This window comes from Telmatherina bonti (assembly GCF_933228915.1).
Source record: "Telmatherina bonti genome assembly, chromosome: 24".
In the NCBI taxonomy this organism is placed as follows: Eukaryota; Metazoa; Chordata; class Actinopteri; order Atheriniformes; family Telmatherinidae; genus Telmatherina; species Telmatherina bonti.
In genome coordinates, this window is record NC_136633.1 from 9,630,046 (window position 1) to 9,654,717 (window position 24,672).

At 39.7% G+C, this 24,672-nt stretch overlaps 1 protein-coding gene across 1 annotated transcript in view; it reads left to right on the forward strand.

The window, feature by feature from the left end:
- Window positions 1-24,672, forward strand: part of LOC306773751 (histone deacetylase 4-like) — an 82,971-nt gene that overhangs the window by 43,668 nt on the left and 14,631 nt on the right. Inside the window, exons 5-11 of the mRNA XM_079263650.1 lie at window positions 508-631; window positions 4,468-4,586; window positions 16,284-16,412; window positions 16,499-16,608; window positions 17,691-17,825; window positions 17,925-18,117; window positions 19,556-19,779. Coding sequence (XP_079119776.1) covers window positions 508-631; window positions 4,468-4,586; window positions 16,284-16,412; window positions 16,499-16,608; window positions 17,691-17,825; window positions 17,925-18,117; window positions 19,556-19,779 — 1,034 coding nt within the window. The remainder of the gene's footprint in view (window positions 1-507; window positions 632-4,467; window positions 4,587-16,283; window positions 16,413-16,498; window positions 16,609-17,690; window positions 17,826-17,924; window positions 18,118-19,555; window positions 19,780-24,672) is intronic.

The window sequence follows — 24,672 nt, forward strand, 5'->3', positions numbered from 1 at the left end:
TTCATGTAAATATCAGAAACTGTTTTTATATTCAACACTATGCTTATTAGGGCTGTGACGATACACTTCTGTCCGAATTCGATTACAATATTTTGGATGCCGATTCAATTTAAATTGCGATTCTCACAATTCTTTGATTATGCTGATTTTTGTAGATTAAAAAGAAAGTATAAAAGTATAAAACTTGTTTTTGCTCATCATTGTTCCTAATTTTAAATGAGGAAAAAACAATCCAGTAGCCAGACCATCACTCTGCTGCTATAATGCCCAAGAAGAAAAGTAAAAAGATCAATAAAAACAATAAAAATGACAAATTTTATAATGGATTTTTATTTATTTGAAGAAAAAAAAATCGATTTTCAAATTGTGAAGCAAAAAAAAAAAATCGCAATTTTCGATTTTCCGATTTGATTTTTTACTCCTAATGCTTCCTAATGTTTCCTGGTTTTTGGAGTTTTCTCTAAGACAGATTTCCATATTAACCTTCAGCTTGCCTTTCTGCATCAGGTGCTGTGGCCAGCACGGAGGTGAAAATGCGTCTCCAAGAGTTTGTCCTGAACAAGAAGAAGGCCTTGGCCCAGCGCAGCCTGAACCAAGGAGGCCTCCCCAACGATGCGCCGTACTGGTACCGGTAAGGAACCGCTTGATCAAATATAGGCTTTGACATGGTTGCATGAATAAATCAATACCTACACTGCTTTTCACGTTGAAAACACTTTGAGCACCACGGAGATGGATCTGTCAGTGCTCCTCCTCCTCCTCACCTGCCGCTGTGAGCCGTGGATGGAGTTAGAAAACAAGCATGTGAGAGCAGGATATTTGAACCTGATGATAGGTACTCCTGCGCTGAGGTTTTGGCCTTGAATGCTTGTCATAGTGTAGGTGTTCACTCTTACTTCCGACTTGTTCATCGCGCCTGTCGTCATCATCTTTGTGTTAGCACATCTGCGGCAAGGTCACGCAGACTGAAAACTTTTAATACGCTGGTATACACATCGCTCTTATATGGCAGTGAAAAAATAAGTCTCATTATTATTACAGGATGTTTGGATTTAGTTTGTGTTTTGGAGCTGATAAAGGAGGTGAAAGGGGAGATGATTAGTCTTCCCACTTAGGAAGAAAAGAAAAAACACTGAGATGCTGTGTGAAAATGTCAACCGATGTTTCATTCAGAATAAAGCAAAACAAATAATATTTTATTGTTTTAATAAAAAAAAAAAATTAGTTCAACATGAAGTTAATAACAGCAGCAGCAACAGAATAGAAAAGAAAGCATAGAAAAGAAAGAGCTGGAGGAACATGATGCAACTAGTTAGCAGCTATTTAGCAGCTGACTTGTTGCAAATTAACCTGGTTAAGTGGGTTTAAGTGGGTTAAGTCTCTCATGGACATAGAGTGTCTCATGGACGTACAGTCGTAGAGTAGAGTCTCTCATGGACGTAGAGTCTCTCATGGACGTAGAGTAGAGTCTCATGGACGTAGAGTAGAGTCTCATGGACGTAGAGTGTCTTATTGACAGAGTCGTAGAGTCTCATGGACATAGAGTGTCTCATGGACGTAGAATCGTAGAGTAGAGTCTGTCATGGATGTAGGGTCGTAGAGTAGAGTCTCTCATGGACGTAGAGTCGTAGAGTAGAGTCTCTCATGGACGTAGAGTCAAAGAGTCTCATGGACGTAGAGTCTCTCATAGACGTAAAGTCTCATGGACGTAGAGTCGTAGAGTAGAGTCTTTCATGGACGTAGAGTTGTAGAGTAGAGTCTTTAATGGATGTAGAGTCGTAGAGTAGAGTCTTTCATGGACATAGAGTAGAGTCTTTCATGGACGTAGAGTCATAGAGTAGAGTCTCTCATGGACGTAGAGTCAAAGAGTCTCATGGACGTAGAGTCTCTCATAGACGTAAAGTCTCATGAACGTAGAGTCGTAGAGTAGAGTCTTTCATGGACGTAGAGTTGTAGAGTAGAGTCTTTAATGGATGTAGAGTCGTAGAGGAGAGTCTTTCATGGACATAGAGTAGAGTCTTTCATGGACGTAGAGTCATAGAGTCGAGTCTCTCATGGACGTAGAGTCATAGAGTCTCATGGACATAGAGTCTCTCATGGATGTAGAGTCGTAGAGTCTCTCATGGAGGTAGAGTCTCTCATGGACATAGAGTTGTAGAGTAGAGTCTTTCATGGACGTAGAGTCAAAGAGTCTCATGGACGTAGAGTCTTTCATGGACGTAGAGTCGTAGAGTAGAGTCTCTCATGGATGTAGAGTAGTAGAGTAGAGTCTCTCATGGACGTAGAGTCTCTCATGAACGTAGAGCCGTAGAGTAGAGTCTCTTATGTACGTAGAGTCGAGTCTCTCATGGTCGTAGAGTCTCTCATGGATGTAGAGTCGTAGAGTCTCTCGTGGATGTAGAGTCTCTCATGAACGTAGAGCCGTAGAGTAGAGTCTCATAGACGTAGACTCATAGAGTAGAGTCTCTCATGGAAGGAGAGTCGTGAAGTAGAGTCTCTTAAGTTTCAGAAGTCTGTAATAAAACGTGTTGGAGTCAAATTCATTATTTTACATGTTATAATTTAATTTAAAGGAAAGACAAAAACATTTAAAAGGATTTTAAGCTCTGAAAGTTTATGTTAAAATGTATAATTTTATATTTCTTAAGTTATCAAACGTCAGTGGGAAGTTGCCGATTAGTTAGATTGAAGCCTGAGACGTTAGAAGCAACATCGTTTTTGGACCGTGTGATCCTGTTCATATTTTGTTCTTAATAAAACTAAAAGAGAGAAGAACTGGTCTACTCACGTTTCAAATACAAAGTTGGCAGACTGACTTCAAAGTGGTGATAAAGAAGGAAAATGAAGAGCCACTACAAAACGTCTGCATTTCCACATGTTGGAGCAACGTCAGGATGTTTCTTCTCAGATTTAGAGGCATTAGTTCATCATCTGTGGAGAATTTACTGATAAAATCATTCTGAGAATCTGAAACGTCCCGCATCGGTGGGTCGCAGATATCAACCTCTGGTGTTCCTGAACATTTCCTTTGTGTGTCGGGGACTTGGCTGGACGTCCATGTGAGATGCACTGGAACTTCAGACAGGTCTAGTGGGCAGGTTGTCTGCATGAAGACATTGTTGTCTCCTCTGGACCGAGGCTTGTTTAAAATGGACTGAGGCGAAATGGAAAGTTGCTGTGTGGTCAGATGAGATTAAATTTGGAATTCTCTTTATAACTTCTGGACGTCGTATCCTTCATACTGAAGATATAAAGAGCCGTTCTGCTTGTTATCACTTCAACGCCCTGCATTGCTGATGGTATGGGGTGGACTAATGCTTTTATAAATGGCAGCTTGTGCATCCGAAAGCCCCATTAGGTATACACAAGAAACATTCTCTCATTAGGTGTCAGGGAAGACGTTGCATATTTCAGCAAGACAACGCTAAACAACATACATCACCTATAAGGAAGGCATGGCTTCCTAGTAGATGTCAGGTGCTGAACTGGCTTCTCCACAGTCCAAAACTGTCACATATTTACATACAAATGTGCATCAAACACAAAATGCTGCACAGACATGTAGGAATCCATATAAATAATAATAAATAATTCAATATTCCTTCTGAAACTGTCCCCCAGTTTGTTTCCTCAACTCCTCAAGGTGTGCACACTTCTGGTAAAAACATGTAGAGGACGCTGCACAGTGATAAAAGACTGTTTTTCCCATGGTCTGCTTTTTGCAAGCTGTGCCTCAAAGGACCTAAATTTAGGTTAAAAGAAGTGTGCAAATGGATTTTATCGCCAAGTGACGAAAATACATTATTTTACTCACTATTCTGATCAAAATAATCCCAGTACTGAAGTGTTTTACCCATTTCAACCCATTATTTTGCTCACTTATAAAATAATGGGTAGAAATGAGTTAAATACCTCAGTACTGTAATATAAGTTCACACAGCTGAATTGTATATTTTTAACTACTGCCAGCTCACTACATCGAAAACTTGATAATATAGGACTGAATGTTTTCCTAAATCATGTTTTCTATCATTCTTGGTTCATTTCATCTCAATAAAAAGACTAAATCCATAAAATCCAAACACAGAACATAAGAAAACAAATAAGGTTACATAACTGTGATGTGTGACCCAGTGAAACACCCACAAGTGTTGACTTTCAGTAGTACAACGTGTCTATATCTGCTTGTCTCCTTCTCCACACAGAACTTTCTCATGTAGCACCGTTTCACCTGTCTTTAAACTCACCACTCTGCCCAGTTTGGAAGCTACAACGTCCTTTTTGGTTGAATCCATCTCTGCTTAATGTTTCCTGCAAACGCCACCTTGTTTTGTGGCTGTAAGCAGATGGCAGCACACGCCTGCCAAGGGATTTACATGATGCCTTCATCATTTCTGTGTGTAACAGCCATAGACTTGGTGACTTTGTTGGCCTTATCTGAGTCTGTCTTGTGTTTTTGTTTCACAGCAAGACGCAGCACAGTTCTCTGGACCAGAGCTCACCTCCACAGACTGGTGTTTCCACCTACAACCACCCAGTGCTGGGCGTCTACAACCCTAGAGACGACTTCCCACTCCGAAAGACTGGTACGTCTTTACACACAGTGTTGGCGGACGCGCTTGCTCACATTTAGAGGGGATTACACACACAGATACTTTGGAATTGTTATGTCCAGTAGCTGCAATGCAGACTCATGTCTGGCATAATTTAGACGACATCAGACGTCTGGACCATTAATCACATCCACATTAGGCTGTCAGGGTCCACCAGCATCTCCCACATGAGAGCAGCGGAGAGTGGAAGCGTAGGTGGTTCCACAGCACAGCAGAGTGAGACTTTTTACCATTTTAGTGCCTCTTGTTTTATAAGATGATCATCTTTCTTATCCTCTGGGGTTGCTTTCCATTTTAAGAGTTAGAAAAAATTCTATTTTACTTCTTTGCAGTGTTTATTTAACATCATTTCATATAATTAAAGAAAGGTTTTCTCTCTCTTTTCAACAATAACCTCTTTGGTTGGGTTCTCCATTGTTGGTCCATTATTGTTTTCATTGGGGCTGTGATGATACGCTTTTGTCCCTATTCGATTCCGATTATTTTGGGTGCCAATCCGATTTAAATTCTTCGATATTGCTGATTTTTGTAGATTAAAACTTCTTTTTTCTCATCATTTTTTTTTATATCAGTGAGGAAAAAAACAACTCAGTAGCCAGACCATCATTCTGCTGCTATAATGGCCAAGAAGACGAGTAAAAAGATCAGTAAAAATAATAAAAATGTCAAAAATCTTATGCTGGATTATTTTTATTTATTTGAAAAAAATTGATTTTTTTAAACCAAAAAAAAAAAAAAAAAAAATCGATTTTTTTTTAAACAAACAATTAAAATTGCAAAGCAAAAAATTGGGAAAAATCTGGATTTTTTTGCTTTACAATTTTTAAATCGATTTTTTTTTGTTTTTTTAACAAGCGTCCCGATTTTCGATTAGATTTTCCCACCCCTAGTTTTCAACCTACATGGTACCTTTAGGTCAAGTACTTTCCAGCTGCAATATAAACTTTAACTCTTTCATTAATAATCCTTTAGTGAATCCTGAGACCAATCCTCGGCTGTACTTCATAAAAACATATGATGTCTGTAATATTAACGTCTTCAGTTCCATGTTTCTATATAAAATGCTAATTAAAGCTTTTTAATTTAACATAGTTTAATAATGGTTAAAAAAAAAAAAAGTTAGAATGATGTTGTGCATGTCTTAGTGTTTTGATGACATTGCATTGTTGCATTTGCGTTCTGCTGCAGCTTTTTGAACCTGTTTTCTTGCCGTACATCCTGGCTGCTTCCATCTGCTGTATTTTAAAAAGCTGCTCCTGGTCACGTGTCTTTTGTTCCTGATGTTAGATGTTAAAACAAGCCTGACATTTCCACTGACGCGCGTTACGAGGCTGCTGGTGTGCTCCGACCACCTGAAAGCACCGTGAGCTGGAATCCTGGCCACATGAAAACCTGCGATGATTTCACAGAAAGAAAGTTAAAAATAGTAGAAAATCAGACATTTTGTCTGAACCAGGAGGTCTACAATCACAAACAGATACAACTTTTCTGTTTTTTTACAACGTGCCGCCAAATGAACTTAGTTTGAGTTGAAAAACCAGTTTGACTGTTTTATAACAACAAAACTGTGAACATTTAATTCATTTTCATGTGATAAATATGTTAGATTCATGAACCATGAGCTTTGTCAAAGCTCATCCTAGATGAAGCTGGAGCAGGTTGCCGAGGTGTGATGTTTATCATCTCAACGGTCCTGCTGCTGACATATCTACAACACGTTCATGTTTTAACTTGTAAGAACAGGATTTTAAATCAGCTTTTTGTGTGTTGTTTCTAACCTGGATGTTCCTCTGGGTCAATAAACCTGCAGCTCTGGCTGGGTTTGATCCGCTTCTTAGAATATGTTGCATCTGCTGTCACCTCATCTTGTGTGGTTCCTCTCTGCTTCTTCTTCTGGAAAAGCCTCTGTGTCACAGTTCTAGTTGTTTGCTGAGTTCTCTGTGAAAATGAAACATCCAAGTAAGGCAGCGTGGTTGGGAAGGAGTCTGTCCATGTCCAGGGTTACAGGGACCCTCAGTCCTGGTCCTCGAGGACCTGGTGTCCGTTACATGAGATAAACCTTCCCATGATCCCACCTTCTGACAGAGACGTAGTTCCTTACGACTCCAGGTGCCACAGGGCTAATTCCTTCCTACAGCACAGAGTCCGTACAGTTCTTTAAACTGCAGACAACCTCAATTCAATTTTCAGTTCAATTCAGCTTTATTTGCATAGCGCCACTTCACAACAACGTTGTCACAGGACACTTTACATGCACATCATTTCAGTCCAATTCATACATAGCCTATAATAGAAACTAACTGGTTGCATTGAGTCATGACTTGGATCCAATCTCCCATCCTGAGCTGCACGCGGCGACAGTGGGAAGGAAAAAACTCCCCTTTAACAGGAAGAAAACCTCCGGCAGAACCCGTCTCAGGGAGGGCAGCCATCTGCCTCGACTGGTTGGGGTGGAGACGACAGGAAAGACAGATCAACATGTACAACTACACTTATCCAGGAAGACCTGCGGAAAAAAGGAGAAATAAGTTAGAGACGGCAATATTGTCATATATTTATACATTAATACATTAGAGAAATAGAGCGAGGCACTTCTCAGTGCATCAGGTAACATCCCCATTGCTACATAAGTAATGGTTATCTAGACTACCCATAACTATAAGAGCAATGAGCATAACATGGATAGTTGGGTCCCGTACATGCAGACTCCAACTCAGGAGATGCTCATATCCTAATTATAAGAATCATGGAAAAGGAAGGTTTTCAGCTCCATCTTAAAGGTGTGGAGGGAGTCTGCCTGCTGAACCCACGGTGGGAGCTGGTTCCATAAGAGAGGAGCCTGATAGCTAAAGGCCCTTCCTCCCATAGTACTCTTTGAGACTCTGGGAACCACCAGTAAACCTGCAGTCTGAGAGCGAAGTGCTCTATTTGGAATATATGGAACTATAAGATCTTTTATGTACAATGGAGTTTGGTCATGGAGAGCTTTATATGTGAGGAGAAGAATTTTAAACTTTATCCTGGATTTAACAGGGAGCCAGTGTAGAGAGGCTAAAACTGGTGAAATATGATCTCTCCTGCTAGTCCTCAGGGTGAACGCTGCAAAAACTGAAATCTAAGTCAGATTAAAAATCTTAAATTGAGTACACATCCGCTTATTTTTTTAACGGTAAGATAATTCTTAGTTTTTATGTCAGAGAATTCCTCTTTCTTTACTTGTTCTGGGAAGTCTTGACAAGCAAAGCTTTCTTCTTCTGTTGGCAGATAATTTATCTTATTTTCAGCAACATTTACCCAGTTTTTGTATATTTTTTGCAGTGAAGAATCATCTTAGTTCCCTGAATGAAAAAGAAAAAGTTTTTCAGGCTGGAAGCTGCAGGTACTTTTGGTGGAGAAACACTTTTAGCATCCTGGCGGTGATTATCGCACCGAGCACCATCTCTTCTGCTAAACTCTGCAGAATATCCCACTCAGAGTAAAAACAGCTGTTTTCAACATGTTTTTAAGGTGTGTTTATGTATGTAGCTGTGTGTGGTTGTGCAAAGTGTGTGTGGTGGTGTAGCAGCGAAGCAGCGGTCATCTTACAGTGCAATTATTCACTTAGCGCAGTGGCGGGCTGCTGCAGCCAGGCGCTGAGCGCTGAGGCTGCTGGCGGCGGCGGATCGACCACAGCTGACACCGGCCCGCCAAGCCGCTTTCCATCCTGGGAGAGTAGAAGAAGAAGAGAGGAAGAAAGGGACAAGAGAAATGAAAGTTAGATGAGCGAGACAGTGATGAGTCAGGAAAGACCTTTTGGTGGCGTCTTTGGTTATTTAGTAGTACAGAAGGCTTAGTGTTTGTCTCCTGCAGAAACGGAAGATTAGAGAGTAGAAAACAGGATTTAAAGCGAATCCGTCATGTGGCGAAACGATGCCACGCTCCTGAAACACACACTGTGTAGAGAGAGGAAGGAAAAGAATGGAAAGATCGTTCCTGGGTGTCGGTGAGGCTGAGAGTTGTGCTGCTCTGCTCAGAGAGAAGAAAACCTGATGTTTGCCCACAGCGGTGACGTGGTTGCGGGGTTTACTTATGGTAATGCCAGTTTGGGAGAGTTTAGAGGCTCTTTTATATCACCAGGACTCCCAGAGACAGCCGACAGAGGCAACGTCGCTCTTTAGTGCCTTTCAGTTAAACACAGAAACATGATAGAAAATACTGGTTTAAAAGTAGCTGAAAAATAGGGTCTGATTCTACAGTATAGTAAAGCAGCGAAGCTGTTGGAGCAGCAGGTATATCTGCTGACAGTTCAGCTGAACAAACTTTAAAGTGCAGCATAAATGCCTCAAATGACATTTAATTTATTTAAAAAGTGCAGGAAAAAAATACAGACTATTAAAATGAGCTCATTTGAAAGTCTTTCAGATGAATGGATGTTTGCAAATAGTTTGTAATATTTGTAAAAGTTTTGACTTCCTACAAAAAAAAAAAAAAAAAGTTGTAAAAGTAGATTTGTTTTTGTGTTAAGAAAAAAAAAAACATAAAAAATACTAGAAGTTTTGTTTGTTTTTTTTTTGTTTTTTTTAGAACATTTTCCCCCAAGATGCGAAGAACAGAACTGTTTGCAAGACTCTTATTGGATGATGACTTTAATCTGTCCAATCAAAGAGCAGATGCACTGCTGCGGGCTCTCAGATATTTATAGACTAATCTGACTTGAAGCGGGAGATCGGTTACCTGTCAATCAAAGGGACACGCCCCTAAATATGCCAAATTTCGCGAGATTAAATTACTTTTAAACGGGCGAGTTAGAAAAAAAAATTCACTCCCCCCACAGTTGTCATGAAGGTAAACCTGACCTATTAAACCTAAAATGGATTTTTGAATCAAGCTGTAAACACGTTTATTTCTGCTGTAAACATGTTTATTTCTGCTGTAAACACGTTTATTTCTGCTGTAAACATGTTTATTTCTGCTGTAAACATGTTTATTTCTGCTGTAAACGTGTTTATTTCTGCTGTAAACGTGTTTATTTCTGCTGTAAACATGTTTATTTCTGCTGTAAACATGTTTCTTTCTGCTGTAAACATGTTTATTCCTGCTGTAAACACGTTTATTTCTGCTGTAAACGTGTTTATTTCTGCTGTAAACATGTTTATTTCTGCTGTAAACATGTTTCTTTCTGCTGTAAACATGTTTATTCCTGCTGTAAACGTGTTTATTTCTGCTGTAAACGTGTTTATTTCTGCTGTAAACATGTTTTTTTCTGCTGTAAACACGTTTCTTTCTGCTGTAAACATGTTTATTTCTGCTGTAAACGTGTTTATTTCTGCTGTAAACATGTTTATTTCTGCTGTAAACGTGTTTATTTCTGCTGTAAACATGTTTATTTCTGCTGTAAACATGTTTCTTTCTGCTGTAAACGTGTTTATTTCTGCTGTAAACATGTTTATTCCTGCTGTAAACACGTTTATTTCTGCTGTAAACATGTTTATTTCTGCTGTAAACATGTTTCTTTCTGCTGTAAACGTGTTTATTTCTGCTGTAAACGTGTTTATTTCTGCTGTAAACATGTTTATTTCTGCTGTAAACATGTTTATTTCTGCTGTAAACGTGTTTATTTCTGCTGTAAACATGTTTATTTCTGCTGTAAACATGTTTATTTCTGCTGTAAATGTGTTTATTTCTGCTGTAAACGTGTTTATTTCTGCTGTAAACACGTTTCTTTCTGCTGTAAACATGTTTATTTCTGCTGTGAAGTTGGTCTTTTTAACATGGGAGTCTATGGGGATTTGCTCTGTTTTGCAGCCCCTAGTGGATGAAGGGGGAACTGCAGTTTTATGCACTTTCGCATAGACTTCACTTTTAACCCCCAGAGGCTGCCGCCTGGTCACCACCCAGTCAGATCATTAAAAATTGTGACCGCAACCTCATAGTCCAGCAAACGGTTTGGTGCTTCGCATCTATGGACACAAATCTCCGTTTACAGCAACACATATCTCTGTTTTGCACATTTTGTTTGTGCAGATTTTGCTTGCTGGATGACAAAACTTAAATTTACACGTATGAACTCAGAAATGGTCCTGCGATGGACTGGCGAGCTGTCCAGGATGTACCCTGCCTTTTAACCCAGTCTGCTGGGATAGGCTCCAGATTCCCCGCAACCCTTCATCGGACTAAACGGATAGGAAAATGAATGAATGAATGACTCAGAAATGATTTGTAAACAGCTGCAAAATCTTTGTGTTTATATCCAGCCCATACGCTTTATCAGAAATGTAAAGAACGGGAAGTGATGTGAAAAAGTTTTGTGACAAAAGCTGCTTTTTTTCTTTTTTTTTGAGAAGCTTCAGCCTGATCGAGGCCTGAAGTCATCGACCTTTCTCACAGAGAAACCAGTCGGAGTTGAGAGAGTATCTTATGAATAATGGCCTGTGTGAACTCACACACACAGAGATGCCTCAGAAAGATGTAAAGGGAGCAGGAAGGCGTGAACCTTCTGACTCACTGTGCCCTTTGATAGAGGCAAAGCAAAGCATACTGTTCCTGGCAAAGCAAGTGTGTATTTTGGCCAAAGTGGGGCAGCCCGTCCTCCACATGTGTACAAAGCACATGAGAAGACTGCTGCCACACAATGCACGCTGCTGGTTGATAGCCACAGTGTACAGTTTCAACATGCAGCTTTCTGATTACAAGACATCGCTCAGTGAACACACAGGCGCTCGCTTTGCTGAGAGGCCTGTTTTGACAGAGCAGAGACAATACACCACTTGTGGAGCCAACCCATCGGGTTCATGTTCCCTAATGCCCACTACGAGCTTTTACACATGCTGCTCCAGTCACTTCACATACAGCAGATACATTTCTCTCACCAACACCGCCATCTGCACTGGAATAATAACAATAAGAAGAATTATAATAAGAATAAGAATAATAAAAATAATAATTATTATTGTTATAATTACTATTATGATTATTATGATTATTATAATCATAATAATCATAATATAATAAAAATAAAATCACAATTATAGAAAAATTAGAAAATAAAAATAACAACAATAATAATATTAATAATAATAAATAAAATAATTATAATAGAAAATGAAATAACAATAATAATAATAATATAATATAATATAAAATAATTGTAATAATAAACAAATTAAAATAATAATAATAATAATAATAATAATAATAGCAATAATAATAATAATAGCAATAAAAATAAAATAATATAAATATAAAGGCAGCTAAGACAAGAAAAATTATGTGAAGAAACAGAAAAGAAATGGTAAATTTCCATTATAAAACTACTTTTTTTGCTTTACTTTTAGATGCGATATTTTATTTATTTATATATATAAATATATATACATATACATATATATATATATATATATATATATTTTTATACATATATATATATATATATATATATATATATATATATATATTAACCTCATTTAATGTTTTAGATTAAGTACAATGATACATATTGTCATGAAATGACCTATAAATATGGCAAAAAAGTGTAAAATTACAAAACTGAGTCTGAAAACTATAAAAGATTACCATCTTTTATAGTTTAATGTAATATTACTGAAGATTCCTGTACTGCAGTCTAAATGAATTAAATATATACAATAAAACATTTTAATTAAAATGTAGAATAATTAGTCCCAGTTGGGAAATGGGTCTGCTACTTTGAGCCCATATCTTGGAGCAGTAATATCCAGAATGCTTCTGGATCCCAGTAGTTGTGGAACAAGTTAAGGACCTTACATGACCTCCAGTGATTCACTTTCTTTGCTCCAAGTCCACCTCCTTGACCTCAAGACCAACACAGTATGTAGACATGTACGCTTCGTGCTGTACAACACAAACAGGGTAAATAACATCACAGTAAAGTAACAATATATTAAACTAACTCTAATTTCTCAGAAAATGACATTATTGCAGTTGTTTTAGGCTAAATGAAATATTTCCTATTGAAAAATGGGAATATGATATATTTTACTTCGCGTCAGACATCTACAGTTTCTATCATCTTATTGTTAAATGCAGTTACCTAAAACAGGAGAATACTGTGAAATAACATGGAAAAGAGCTGTTATAATACAGACTTTTTTCTTTACAGCATATTAAAATTTCCTTTGTTATATTTGCAAGATTATAAAAGTCTAAGCAATTTATTTTTCCCGAAGAGTCTCCCTGGAAACCATAGTAACGCAGTAAATACAGACCAGTTTTCTCAGCTCAGGACACCGTTAATAGTTTAAGTGCAGCTATTTTAAAAAACCTCAAGTATCACAGATAAAGCATCCGGTGCTTTTCATGCATTTAAATAAATGTAGCTTTAATGTGATCCACTCAGTAGTCATCCACCATTCAGCACAGCTACTATTATTATTAATAATTATTATTATAATTATTTTATATTCTATTATTATTATTTTATTTTCTATTATAATTATTTTGATCATTATTATTATTATTATTGTTGTTGTTTTTGTTATTATTACAGTGTAATACAGGTGTGTTTTCACACCAGTTGCTGGGATTTCTCGTAACCAGTCAGGACGTTTGTTGCATCCTCAAATGAGAGAGTATTACTGCTTATGAATATTTGTTTTCTGCTTTTGCATGCTGATTAGTTATTAGCCGATCTTAAATTTTATATTTACTCCTAATAATTAGATCCAAGTCTTATTTATGTCATTTTATGAAGAAATCACGGTATAAACTTCATATTTAGTTCAAATGCTTTTGCTTTATTTTACAGAATAGTGCATTTATTGATTTTTATTTTGGAGCATTTATGTTTTATATTTGCTGAAAGATGATCATTGTCTCCATGGTTGGAAAACTGTGAATCAGGTCATTTGAAGTCCTTTATTGGATTTGTAGTAAATTATCTTCACAAAGCGACTCCGGTCAACTTTAACTGGTTTGACTCCATCTGGACTGGACCATCCATCCCACTCTGTGTTACTGTACCGTCACACTTCATGTTTCACACTTCTCTCTTTCCAACACATTTATATTTATCTGACACTGCAGGACGGAAGACGTTCATCCATGTTTCCTAAAAAGAAAGGGAAGGTAGCTAAAGTAGTTAAAGTAAAAGAGATTTAGTAGACGGTGGTGCCCCACCTGTGGATTTAGCTCGTCTTTAATGTTAAAACAGGAGAAAATAAATGTGGGGAACGAGTCGAGGCTGCTGATTGGCAGGACGAAATAAACAGAGAATTAGCGTCGGTGGTTGTAGCCAAAGTGACATACTGTTCCCTTCTCTCCATTCACAAGTCTGTGACAGTCAACACAAAGGGCCAAAATGCTGTTTAAGCATCAGACACGGCTCCCAAATTAAAGCTAATTTTTCTTTAGCTTGTCTTTGGGAAAACGACGATTTGGCTTGTTGGGAAGGACGAGTTGTACGCCAGCGTGTGACGGTTTGTCTGTGTGGAAGGTTCTCCATGTTCTCCATGTTCTCCATGTTCTCCATCAATGTGCAGAAAGCTGGAACAGCCGAAGCTGCCAGCTACAGTTGTTCTCACATTTATTCATTCCAGAAGGAAAAAACAGCTGCCTGTAAAATAAGCTGAAACTGACTAAAGTCAGAATAAATAAAAATTTAATGAAAATCATGACATTATTTTCTAATTCTGGTTCAATGGAAATATTTTTTTAAAAAGCAAACAAATGAGATAATTTATTACATATTCCATCAGTCATAAAGTAATATTTAGTTGAACAATCCTTTAATGTTTCCGCTCCAGTCAGGTGTTTTCTGTTCCTCTCAGTCAGACTTCTGCACCTGTTGACAGGTATTTTGTCCCACTGTTCAACAGAAAAGTCTCTCATTTGTCCAGGACACATTTGTTTGTTTGTTTTTCTTTCTTCAACTCAATTAAATAAAAAAAAACAGTGTCTTATATCAATAAATTATATTTTTGCAAATTTTTAGTTATTGTTCCTTTTTTAAGTTATTTGAGTGACTGTTGTAAATTCAGCTTTTCTTTAATGAAAGGAGATAAATACATATGAGCAGAGCTGTAAAATGTGTTTAACCCTCAGGAGGTTGACAGGACTGTGTGAGCTGTTTTTTTTTAGATATTTAACTCACTGCCTGTCCGAGCCAGAGGCCACAGAGGAAACCCCTCTCTGCTGAGAGTGATTGCAGTAAGATGAAGCGATGCAGTAGCTTGTAGCTGCGCAGGTGTGATTATACGTGTGCGTGTGTGTGTGTGTGTGTGTGTGTGTGTGTGCGTGTGTGTGAGACAAGGTGAGGCTGTAACTGTTCACCACTTGTCTCTAACATTCACCTTTTCTCATATTTGTCCTTTAGCTTTATTCTGTTTGTTCTGTTGCCAGGTAACCGTGCTGGTTGTTAGGGTTTGCATTGTGTTGCATTTTTCATTGTTTTACTATTTAACATTATTCTTGGACTCCACCTTGCAGGGATGGGTGTTGGGAATGGCCAACCCAACACTTCCTCCTGCAGGTGTGACGGACTTCTTAGATTAGTTGGTTGGGACAAACCAAATGGAGAATTTCCATTCTTGTGGTTTCTTTAAGTGTTAGCTTATTAGAAATAGTTCATTAGAACTGTTGTGTATTTTTGTTTGTTTAGGAAGTTGGTTTGTTCATTAATGTTGGTGTAGAATAAGCTTGCTGGGGATGGTGATGGAGGGAAATGGTTTAGACCACAAATGGGGGAACTTCAAGGCATTCCAGGCGGTATTTTTTATGTTTTCTTAAATAAAAAAATGTAAATGTAATATCATATAAATATTTTATATATAAACTGCTTTTACATTTAGATTCATTCCTACCAAAAATCCCACGTTTGGACGTGAATTGAACCATACTGTTGCCTTGACAACACAAACAATGGAGTCCTGGTTGAGGCGTATAGTAGAGATGTGCAAAACACAATTAAAGTTTAAAAGGCCAAACACAAATGATAAAATGCTGTTTTTTCTGAACCAGAAGTACTTTACTCTGGTTAGGTGATACTTGGCTGAGAAATATTTTACTACTGTGTTGCATGAAGGTTGAGAACCGCTGGTTTAGGTTAAATCTAACCAGGTGTGTGTCTGATGGGGTAGATCAGTCAGGTGTGGGATCTCGCGAGGAGAGAGCGGGAAACGGGTGTGAAACTGGTGACGGACTGGCAGCAGATCTTTGGAGTGGTACCATGGACAACTTCAACCTTGGACTCTAGAGCTTTGACGCTACGCTTTTGTCCCGATTTGATTTTTCGGGTGCTGATCTGATTTAAATTGCAATTCTCACAATTATTTTGTAGATTAAAAACAAAATAAATGTAAAAAACTTTTTTTTTTCTGGTCATTTTTCTTGATTTCAATGAGGAAAAAAACAATACAATAAGCCAGACCATCATCCTGCTGCTATAACGCCCAAGTAAACAGATCAATAAAAACAATAAAAATGACATTTTTATAATGGATTACTTTTATTTAGTTGAAAAAAAAAAAATCGATTTTGAAATTGTGAAGCAAAAAAAAATCCCGATTTTTGAGTTTTCCATTCGGTTTTCCGACCCCTACTGGACACACGACCTCACAGTTTATTCGTTTAAAAAGACTTAATTTCCCAGAGAGCCAAGCAGGCTTTGTGTCGTGCCGATGTAACAACGTGGAGTTGTAACGGCTGCTCTCTCCGCAGCCTCGGAGCCCAACCTGAAGCTGCGCTCCCGGCTGAAGCAGAAAGTCAGCGAGCGCCGGAGCAGCCCACTGCTTCGCCGTCGAGACAGTCCCATCAGCACCGCTAAGAAGCGCTCGCTGGACATGGCAGGTACGGCAACCGGACGACGACCAGCCGCGCGTCCCCGCCTGCCGTTGCAGCAGCTTTCATGTGTTCTCTTCCCGTTCGTGTTTCAGACTCGGCGTGCAGCAGCGCCCCTGGCTCTGGCCCCAGCTCCCCCAACAACAGCTCCAACAACATCCCCAATGAGAACGGCATCATTGTGTCGGTCTCCAACAGCACGGAGGTAACACACACACACACACACACACACACACATACACACACACACACACAACAAGTGAATCTTAAAAATACCCTTTGCTTGATGAAGCCATTCTCCCAGGATGAGAAGCGATGCTTTACTCTGACACTTTCATGCCACTGTGCATAAACTTGGAGCTGTTTTTCACATCCTAGTCGTTCCAGCCTGTTGCGTGCAGAACGGCGTCGAGTGAGGCGTCTTAAAGCTGGAGAGAGAGGCTGGAGAGCTGGCAGGATGCTATTTGTGGCAGCCATTAGGGGCACTCAGGCAGTGTGGAGGAGGACAATGTTAGAACCATAGACTGTATATAAAGATGGGCGGAGCCTCCGTGACGTCACCCGTAGGTTTCTGAAGAGCTGAATTGAAGCTCGGTGGGCGGTTCCTACCATCGCCATCTTGGCAGGGGCATGCGCGTCGTCTCACCCGGAAAATACAAATATGGGCAAAGAGGTGGAGCTGAGAGGGGGGCTGTGAGCGTCATGGTGGATGACTGACATCGAGCGAACTCCGAGCTTTCTGTAGCTAAGAGCTAACCGAGCTAACTCCGAGATAACAGGAGCTAACCAGCTAATGGAAGTAAGCGGGCTAAAGCTAAGTCATGTTGTTAACCGGCTAAAAACTGCGGTTGTTCTACTTTCTTCTTACTTGAAGCGGGAGATCGGGTACCTGTCAATCAAAAGGACACGCCCCTAAATATGCCGAACTTTGAGATTAAATTACTTTTAAAAGGTTGAGTTAGAAATAAATTCACTCCCCCCGCAGTTGTCATGAAGGTAAACCTGACCTATAAACCTAAAATGGATTTTTGAACCAGGCTGTAAACATGTTTATTCCTGCTGTGAAGATGGTCTTTTTAACATGGGAGTCTATGGGGATTTGCTCTGTTTTGCAGCCCCTAGTGGATGAAGAGGGAACTGCAGGTTGCTGCTTGGTTAGAACACTGGGAGGGTGTGGAAACGTAGCTCTTTTGCGCTATGTGGACATGGTCTGTGCTGTTTTTCCTGCATGCTGGAGGTTTCTTCCACTATGTAAACAGAGATAAATCATTTAAATGTTCTTTCCAGGCGTCTCTGGCCCAGAGGCTGTGTGGCGCTGGCGAGCAGGGCTCCATTAACCAGCTGTCTCTCTACACCTCACCATCCTTACCCAACATCACCCTGGGGCTGCCCGCCACTGCCACCGCCACTGCCGCCTCCAACGTAAGGAGGAAACGCTCAATGCCGCAGCTTGAATCCATGTGTGTGTGTGTGTGTGTGTGTGTGTTTCACCATCTTCTCCTGGTGTCCTGCTTTCTCCAGGTCACATCAGCCCAGCAGGATGGCGTTCTCCAGCCGGCGCTCTCCCTCAGTCCTCCTTTCCTCTCCGGCGCCCACTTGACCCCCTACCTTGCAGAAGCTGGAGCAGGAGCGAGCGCGCACGGTGCGCACAGCCCCTTGCTGCAACACATGGTGCTTATAGAGCAAAGTCCTGCTCAGAGCCCTCTGGTGACAGGTGAGACCCCCCACTGTGGGTTTTACTGGACTTATCACCGGTGTCCTCAAAGTATGAGTAGCAAGAACACCATCATCATCATCATCATCCTCCTCATGATGTGTGGCGCTCTGTGCTCCCTCGCGCTGACAGACGTCCATTCATTTACTGAAACTAATGAGCTCCTTTCATATGTCAGCGTACACCATGAGAGGGTGACACGGGCGCATTGTGCGTCCTTTCCCATCAACTCATTCACTGACAAAAACACGGCTTCTATTTTCAGCGAGGCATCAGCAGTGAATGAGCCGTGACGCACGTACAGACGCATGGATGTCTCTGTCCACGCATACGGCTGTACAGACGAGGATGTGTGCACACCCACGCGCAGGACAGGACCGGAGGGGGTGGGGGTTGACGGCAATACATTAATTCTCAGTCCAGACAGAAGAAAAAGTCACAAAAAAAAAGCTGAAACTCTGTGTGTTCCTCGGACTTTTCTGTGGGATTTTATTCTCATTTATCATGAACTTGAAATGGTTTTATTTTGTTTCAGCTCCTGTGGTGACAATGGAAGAGTCTCAGTATCGCAGCACAGATGATTGTTTTGTTTAGTTCACAGTTACATCTGTTGACTAATCTCAGGTTCAGCAGCAGCGAGAGCACCAGAGGAAACGCGTCTTCTATTTGTCATGTTCGCTGTTTCGTTTGGAGGTTCAGGATTTTTCTTTATCCAGCGAGTCATGAATAGCTTTAGCTACATCATTATTCGCTTGGTTTTCTAATGATGCGTGTTTTTTTAATGTGAAAAAACACGATAATTTCACCCTGAACTCACTGCTAAAATCGATCATGCATCTATGAATCATTCAAGCTCATAGTCTGACAGCTTCTACAGTCCAGCACAGTTTTCTTAGAGAGCTTGGAGAGTCTTGTAGCTGTTTTGTTACTCTTTTTTGTTTTGGATTTCCCTGAAATGCTGGAGTTGACGAGGAGACGCAGGGAAAGGGTAGAAAAGAGGAGACAGAGGAGAAGAAAAAGGAGACGGAGATACAGAAAGCTACTGCAGAAACTGTGTGACCAAAGCAGGAACCAGCTGCTGCAGCTGTAAAGAAACAAACAAACAACAGAAGCAAAGCAGACAATGATCAGGAGCACCTGTAAGGAGACAGATTGACAAACACCACCAGCCTGTAGCTTTTGGTGTTTTATGACCTCTTCTAGGTGTAATTTCCTTTAGTTCACACCAGGGATGGGCGACTCTGGTCCCCAACGGCAGCAGTCCTGCAAGTGTTGAGAGTTTACCTGCTCCATCGGACTTAGTTAGCAGTAAACCAGAGTTGCCCACCCCTGTTTACACGAACCTTCCAGCATGTAATCAATCTGATCGATCTGCTTTGCAGTTTGGTGTTTCTCTTCATGTAATGATGCCGTTTTCTTGTCTTTGTGTGCAACCTAGGGGTCAGCGGCTTGTCTATGCCCTCAGCAGCCTCCATGGCCAAGCTGCAAAGACAGCACCGTCCCCTGGGGAGGACTCAGTCGGCCCCACTCCCTCAGGGGAGCGCCGCCCAGGCTCATGCCCAGGCTCTGGCCCTGCAGCAGATGGTGGTCCAGCAGCAGCACCAGCAGTTCCTGGAGAAGCACAAGCAGCAGTTCCAGCAGCAGCAGCTTCATCTCAACAAGGTAAGGCCTACTTTTCCTCTACTCTTTGGCTAATTTACAACTTCCTTTTAGTAAAAATAAATACCATTCATTACTTCGTGAACAGTTTTACAAGCAAATAGTCCAACAGTTTAAGAAAAACATTTCTCAATGTGCAGTAAGGAAGAGTTTAGAGCAGGGTGCCCAAACTTGTAGCCTCCACGGACCAAACTGAAAATGATCCGGTGATCTGCGGGCCAAACGCTGCAACTTTAAGGATGAAACACGAGAAAATGCACAAAGTTATTTTAATTATTGTTCAATAGAAAATACAGTTTATTGTTTTCCTATCTGGGCAAATAAAATGTTACATAAAACAGCAATATAGCAATAGAACAATGAAGCCATAGTTAATTAATTACAGCCACTAAACTTTAACCAAGTGCAACATGTCAACAACCAGAAACATGTGGAACAAGGCGAGTTGTTGTTACTTAGTGGAAAACATGAAGCTGATCTTTGGACATCACCAGTCTCTCCATGTTGGGTTGCACCTGGTTCATGTCAGTCAGGATCCCTCTGAGTCTGGTCTTATTGGGGTTCATGACACTGAAAGTGTCTTTTCATCAAGCTTTGTAGAGCATTAATACAAACAATGACTTAAGGGCCAAAAGCAAAGTGCTAGCAGGCTGATTTTGGCTCGCGTGTCCCACTTTGGGCACCCCTGATTGAAAGATTTCATCATCTACAGCAACAAGGCTGAAAACCAACAGTGAATGCCCATGACCTTCAATCCCTCAAGCAGCACTGCATTAACAACGGACTTCATTATGAGACGTATAGCGCCACGTTGGAACACAAACACGTCAGAAAACCATTGATAGTGAACACAGTTCATCGCTACATCGACAAGTGTGAGTTAAAACCCAACCATGCAGAGTGAAAGTCGTATACCAACAACAACCAGAAAGTCTCTGGCTTGTTTGGCTCCAAGCTCATCTGAGATGAACGTAGGTCTGGGCGATGAATCGGATTTTAATCTCAATTACGATCTGGGTTTTCAACGATCATACAAATAATGTAAAATAGTTCCTATATAAGCGGTAAAAGCAGATTAAACAACTCGGAACCGTGCATTAGTCGGTTATAATGCACAACACAGAGTCTAGAACACCACGACGTGCAGCGTTGTTTATAAATACTGGATATTTGTGTTAAATAATCGAGCAAAATCGATAATTTTGTCATAATCGAGCAGCCCTAAGATGAACTGATGCAACGTGGAAAAGTGTGTCGCGGTCTGACGAGTCCACTGTTCATGGATGTCTCAGAGCTAAAGAAGAAAACAACTTTCCAGATTTTATCAGTTCAAAAGCTAGCATCTGTGATGTTATGGTGTGTGTTGGTGCCCATGATGTGTAACTTCACATGTAGGAAGGCAACATTAATGCTGAAAGGTACATACAGGTTTTAGAGCAACACACGCTGCCATCCACGCAACCCTTTGAGGGATGTCGCTGCTTATGTCAGCAAGACAACACGAAGCTTCACTCTGCACATGTTACAACAGCATGGCTTTTTGTTTTTGGATAATAGTGTGTGTACAGTGTCCCACTGAAAATGTGTGCCGCACTATGAAGTTTAATAAACAATAACACACACCCCAAACTGTTGAACAACTAAAGCTGTACGTCAGGCCAGAATTGGAAAGAATTCCACCTATAAGCTTTCAACAATTAGTGTCCCTAGTTCCCAAATGTTTAGTGTATGTTGTTAAAATATGTGATGGAACACAGTAGGAAACATGACTTTTTTTTTTTTTATCCATGTTGAAAAGTAAATAAATAAAAAAAAATTTTAAAAAAAATTAAATGATAATAATAGGTAATAAAAAAAATTCAGGCAGCTGAGACGCAAGAAAAATTGTGTGAAGAAACAGGAAAAAAAATTAAATTTTCATCATAAAACTACAGTTTTTTGCTTTACTTTTAGATGTGATCTTTTATTTATGTATATGTATGTATATATATATATATATATATATATATATACATATATATATATAATTAGTGTGAGCATTTGAGCAGTTTATTAGATTAGTTTGAGCATTTTTGTGGTGTATTTATTGTAATCTAGATTACAATGGATTTTCAAATCATTGTTTTTATTTACTTTTAACATGACGTTTAAACGTCTGGAATTTGAGGTTGTACGTAATAAATGTCACGGTGCAATCAAAACAAGTGAGAAACACATTGGCTGCTTTAAAAAGAGGGCTAAATGCTGCTGTCTGTCAGGTCCTGGAGCTGCTAAAAGAGATCTTAATTGAAATAAACCGTTTCTGCTTCTTCTTTGTGTTTAAATGCAGAGGATGTCATTCATCATTCAGCAAGTTTTGCATGTTAGCTTTGCTGTTTGACATGTTATGAACAGACCACCATCCTTATGAGGGCAAGGGACGCATGGAACTATAGATCTGACAACGTTTTCAGATCAGTAGATAATTGTCAGGGCTGTTGGGGGTAGATCTCTGGAGTAGTACTGTAGTAGTCTGTGTAGGCAGCAGCATATAAATACTGTAACGTGTTGGCTGTGGATGTGTGTGTACTCGCTGGCTTCATTCTGCCCTTTTATTTTTCTTTCTGTAGTATTTTTGTTTGTGAGTGGGTGGAAGCAGGTATGGGTTAACATGTATAGCAGCGTGCATCTCTGTGACTGGTGCTGAGACGGTTGCCACGGGCTGCAAGGTAACTGTGCGCTGCTATGGCAACAGAGCGGAAGCCCCTTGCCTTAAATGGGCAGGGAGGAAGCAAGCAGCCATCAGTCTTGATGACTCTACCTAGTCAGGCAGAGGACTCGCTAGAGACGAGGTGGGTGGATGAAACAAGGGATTTCCTCTCCTACACCTCCGCCTCCCCCACTCTACTCTGCCTCACTCCCTCCATATGCTTCAGAGTTCTCCAGTGGCAGCTTTTCACAAAAACACCTCTACAACAGCCTCTGGCACACCAAAAGCATGTTCTACAGTACAGAAGGAAAGTTTTTACCTTGCTAATGAAATTTCTTTTCATTTCAACCTGTTGAAATAGTGATACTCTTTGTTCTTTTCATAAATCTAAAGCAGTCGTGTAAAATTAGGAACATATTGTAGTGAGAGATTAGCCACTCTCAACGTGCCCACAATAAGTGAAGTCACAGCCTGTAGCTTATTTGCAGAGAAGCCGGAATAAGTGGCGAGCCAGCATAGTTGTCAAATTATGCACAATAACTGTTCTGTTATAACATATCGTATCGCACTGAAACGTACCATATCGTATCATGTTGCATTGGATCATATATCACATCACATCACATCACATCACATCACATCACATCACATCAAATATCGCGCTGAAACGTACTATATCATATCATGTTGCATTGGATCATATATCACATCACATCACATCACATCAAATATCACGCTGAAACGTACTATATCATATCATGTTGCATTGGATCATATATCATATCATATATCATATCATATATCATATATATCATGTCATATGTCATATATCAAATATCATATCATATATCATATCATATATCATATCGCACTGAAACGTACCGTAACGTATCATATTGCATTGGATCCTATGTCATGTCATATATCATGTCTTATCGCACTGCAACGTACTATATCGTATCATGTTGCATTGGATCATATATCATGTCATGTCATATCATATGTCATATCATATATCATATCGCACTGAAACGTACCGTAACGTATCATATTGCATTGGATCCTATGTCATGTCATGTCATGTCATGTCATGTCATATATCATGTCATGTCATATATCATGTCATGTCATATATCATGTCTTATCGCACTGCAACGTACTATATCGTATCATGTTGCATTGGATCATATATCATGTCATGTCATATCATATGTCATATCATATATCATATCATATATCATATATATCATATCATATATATCATATATCATGTATCATGTCATATTGCACTGCAACGTACCATATCGTATCATGTTGCATTGGATCATATGTCATGTCATATCATATTTCATATCATATCATATGTTATATCATATATCATATATGTCGTATCATATATCATATATATCATATATCATATCATATCGCACTGCAACGTACCATATTGTATTTTATTGCATCATATTGTATCTTATCATATTGTTTCGTATTGCATCACATCGCATCACACCATATTGCACCAAATCACACCGTATCTCACTGTACTGTTTTATCTTATCGTTTCAGAACACAACACATTGTACCATACCGTACCATACCATATTCTGTTGTATAGTAGCATACCGTACTGTGTCATAAATAAGGTATTGTGTTTGTATTGCTTTGTATTGTGTCACATGGTACCAAGATTATTATGACTGGTGGCTAAGAATCTAAACCAGTTAGCATCATAAACATCTACACGGTGAAATGTGGTTTTGGCAGCGTCGTGCTCGGGTTATTAGACTGGCAGAGTCGTGATTGGAAGAGAGATCGATAAAGGAAGATATCGAGCAGTACTCGGTCCTAAAGCTGGGGTGACAGTGTACTTCCTCGAGTAACCCAAATACTGTCTGGATCTGAACCCAGTGTTTGTGAAACAGGGACACAAACACGATTATTTACTTATGTTTCCAATATAAATGTAGAGGATTCTTCACCATAGTGATCATTTTGCCATCACCGCTTCCAACTCAAAAATAACACCTGCAACAAACCCAAAGGCCCGGCAGAGGTTTGCATTCTCAGAGTGCTTCAACTTATTAGGGTCCGAGCCATACGAAGTATGGCAGGGCTCTGTTGTTGTTGAAATGTTTATTATTAGGGTCCGAGCCATACGAAGTATGGCAGGGCTCTATTGTTGTTGAAATTTTTTTTTTTTTCCTCAG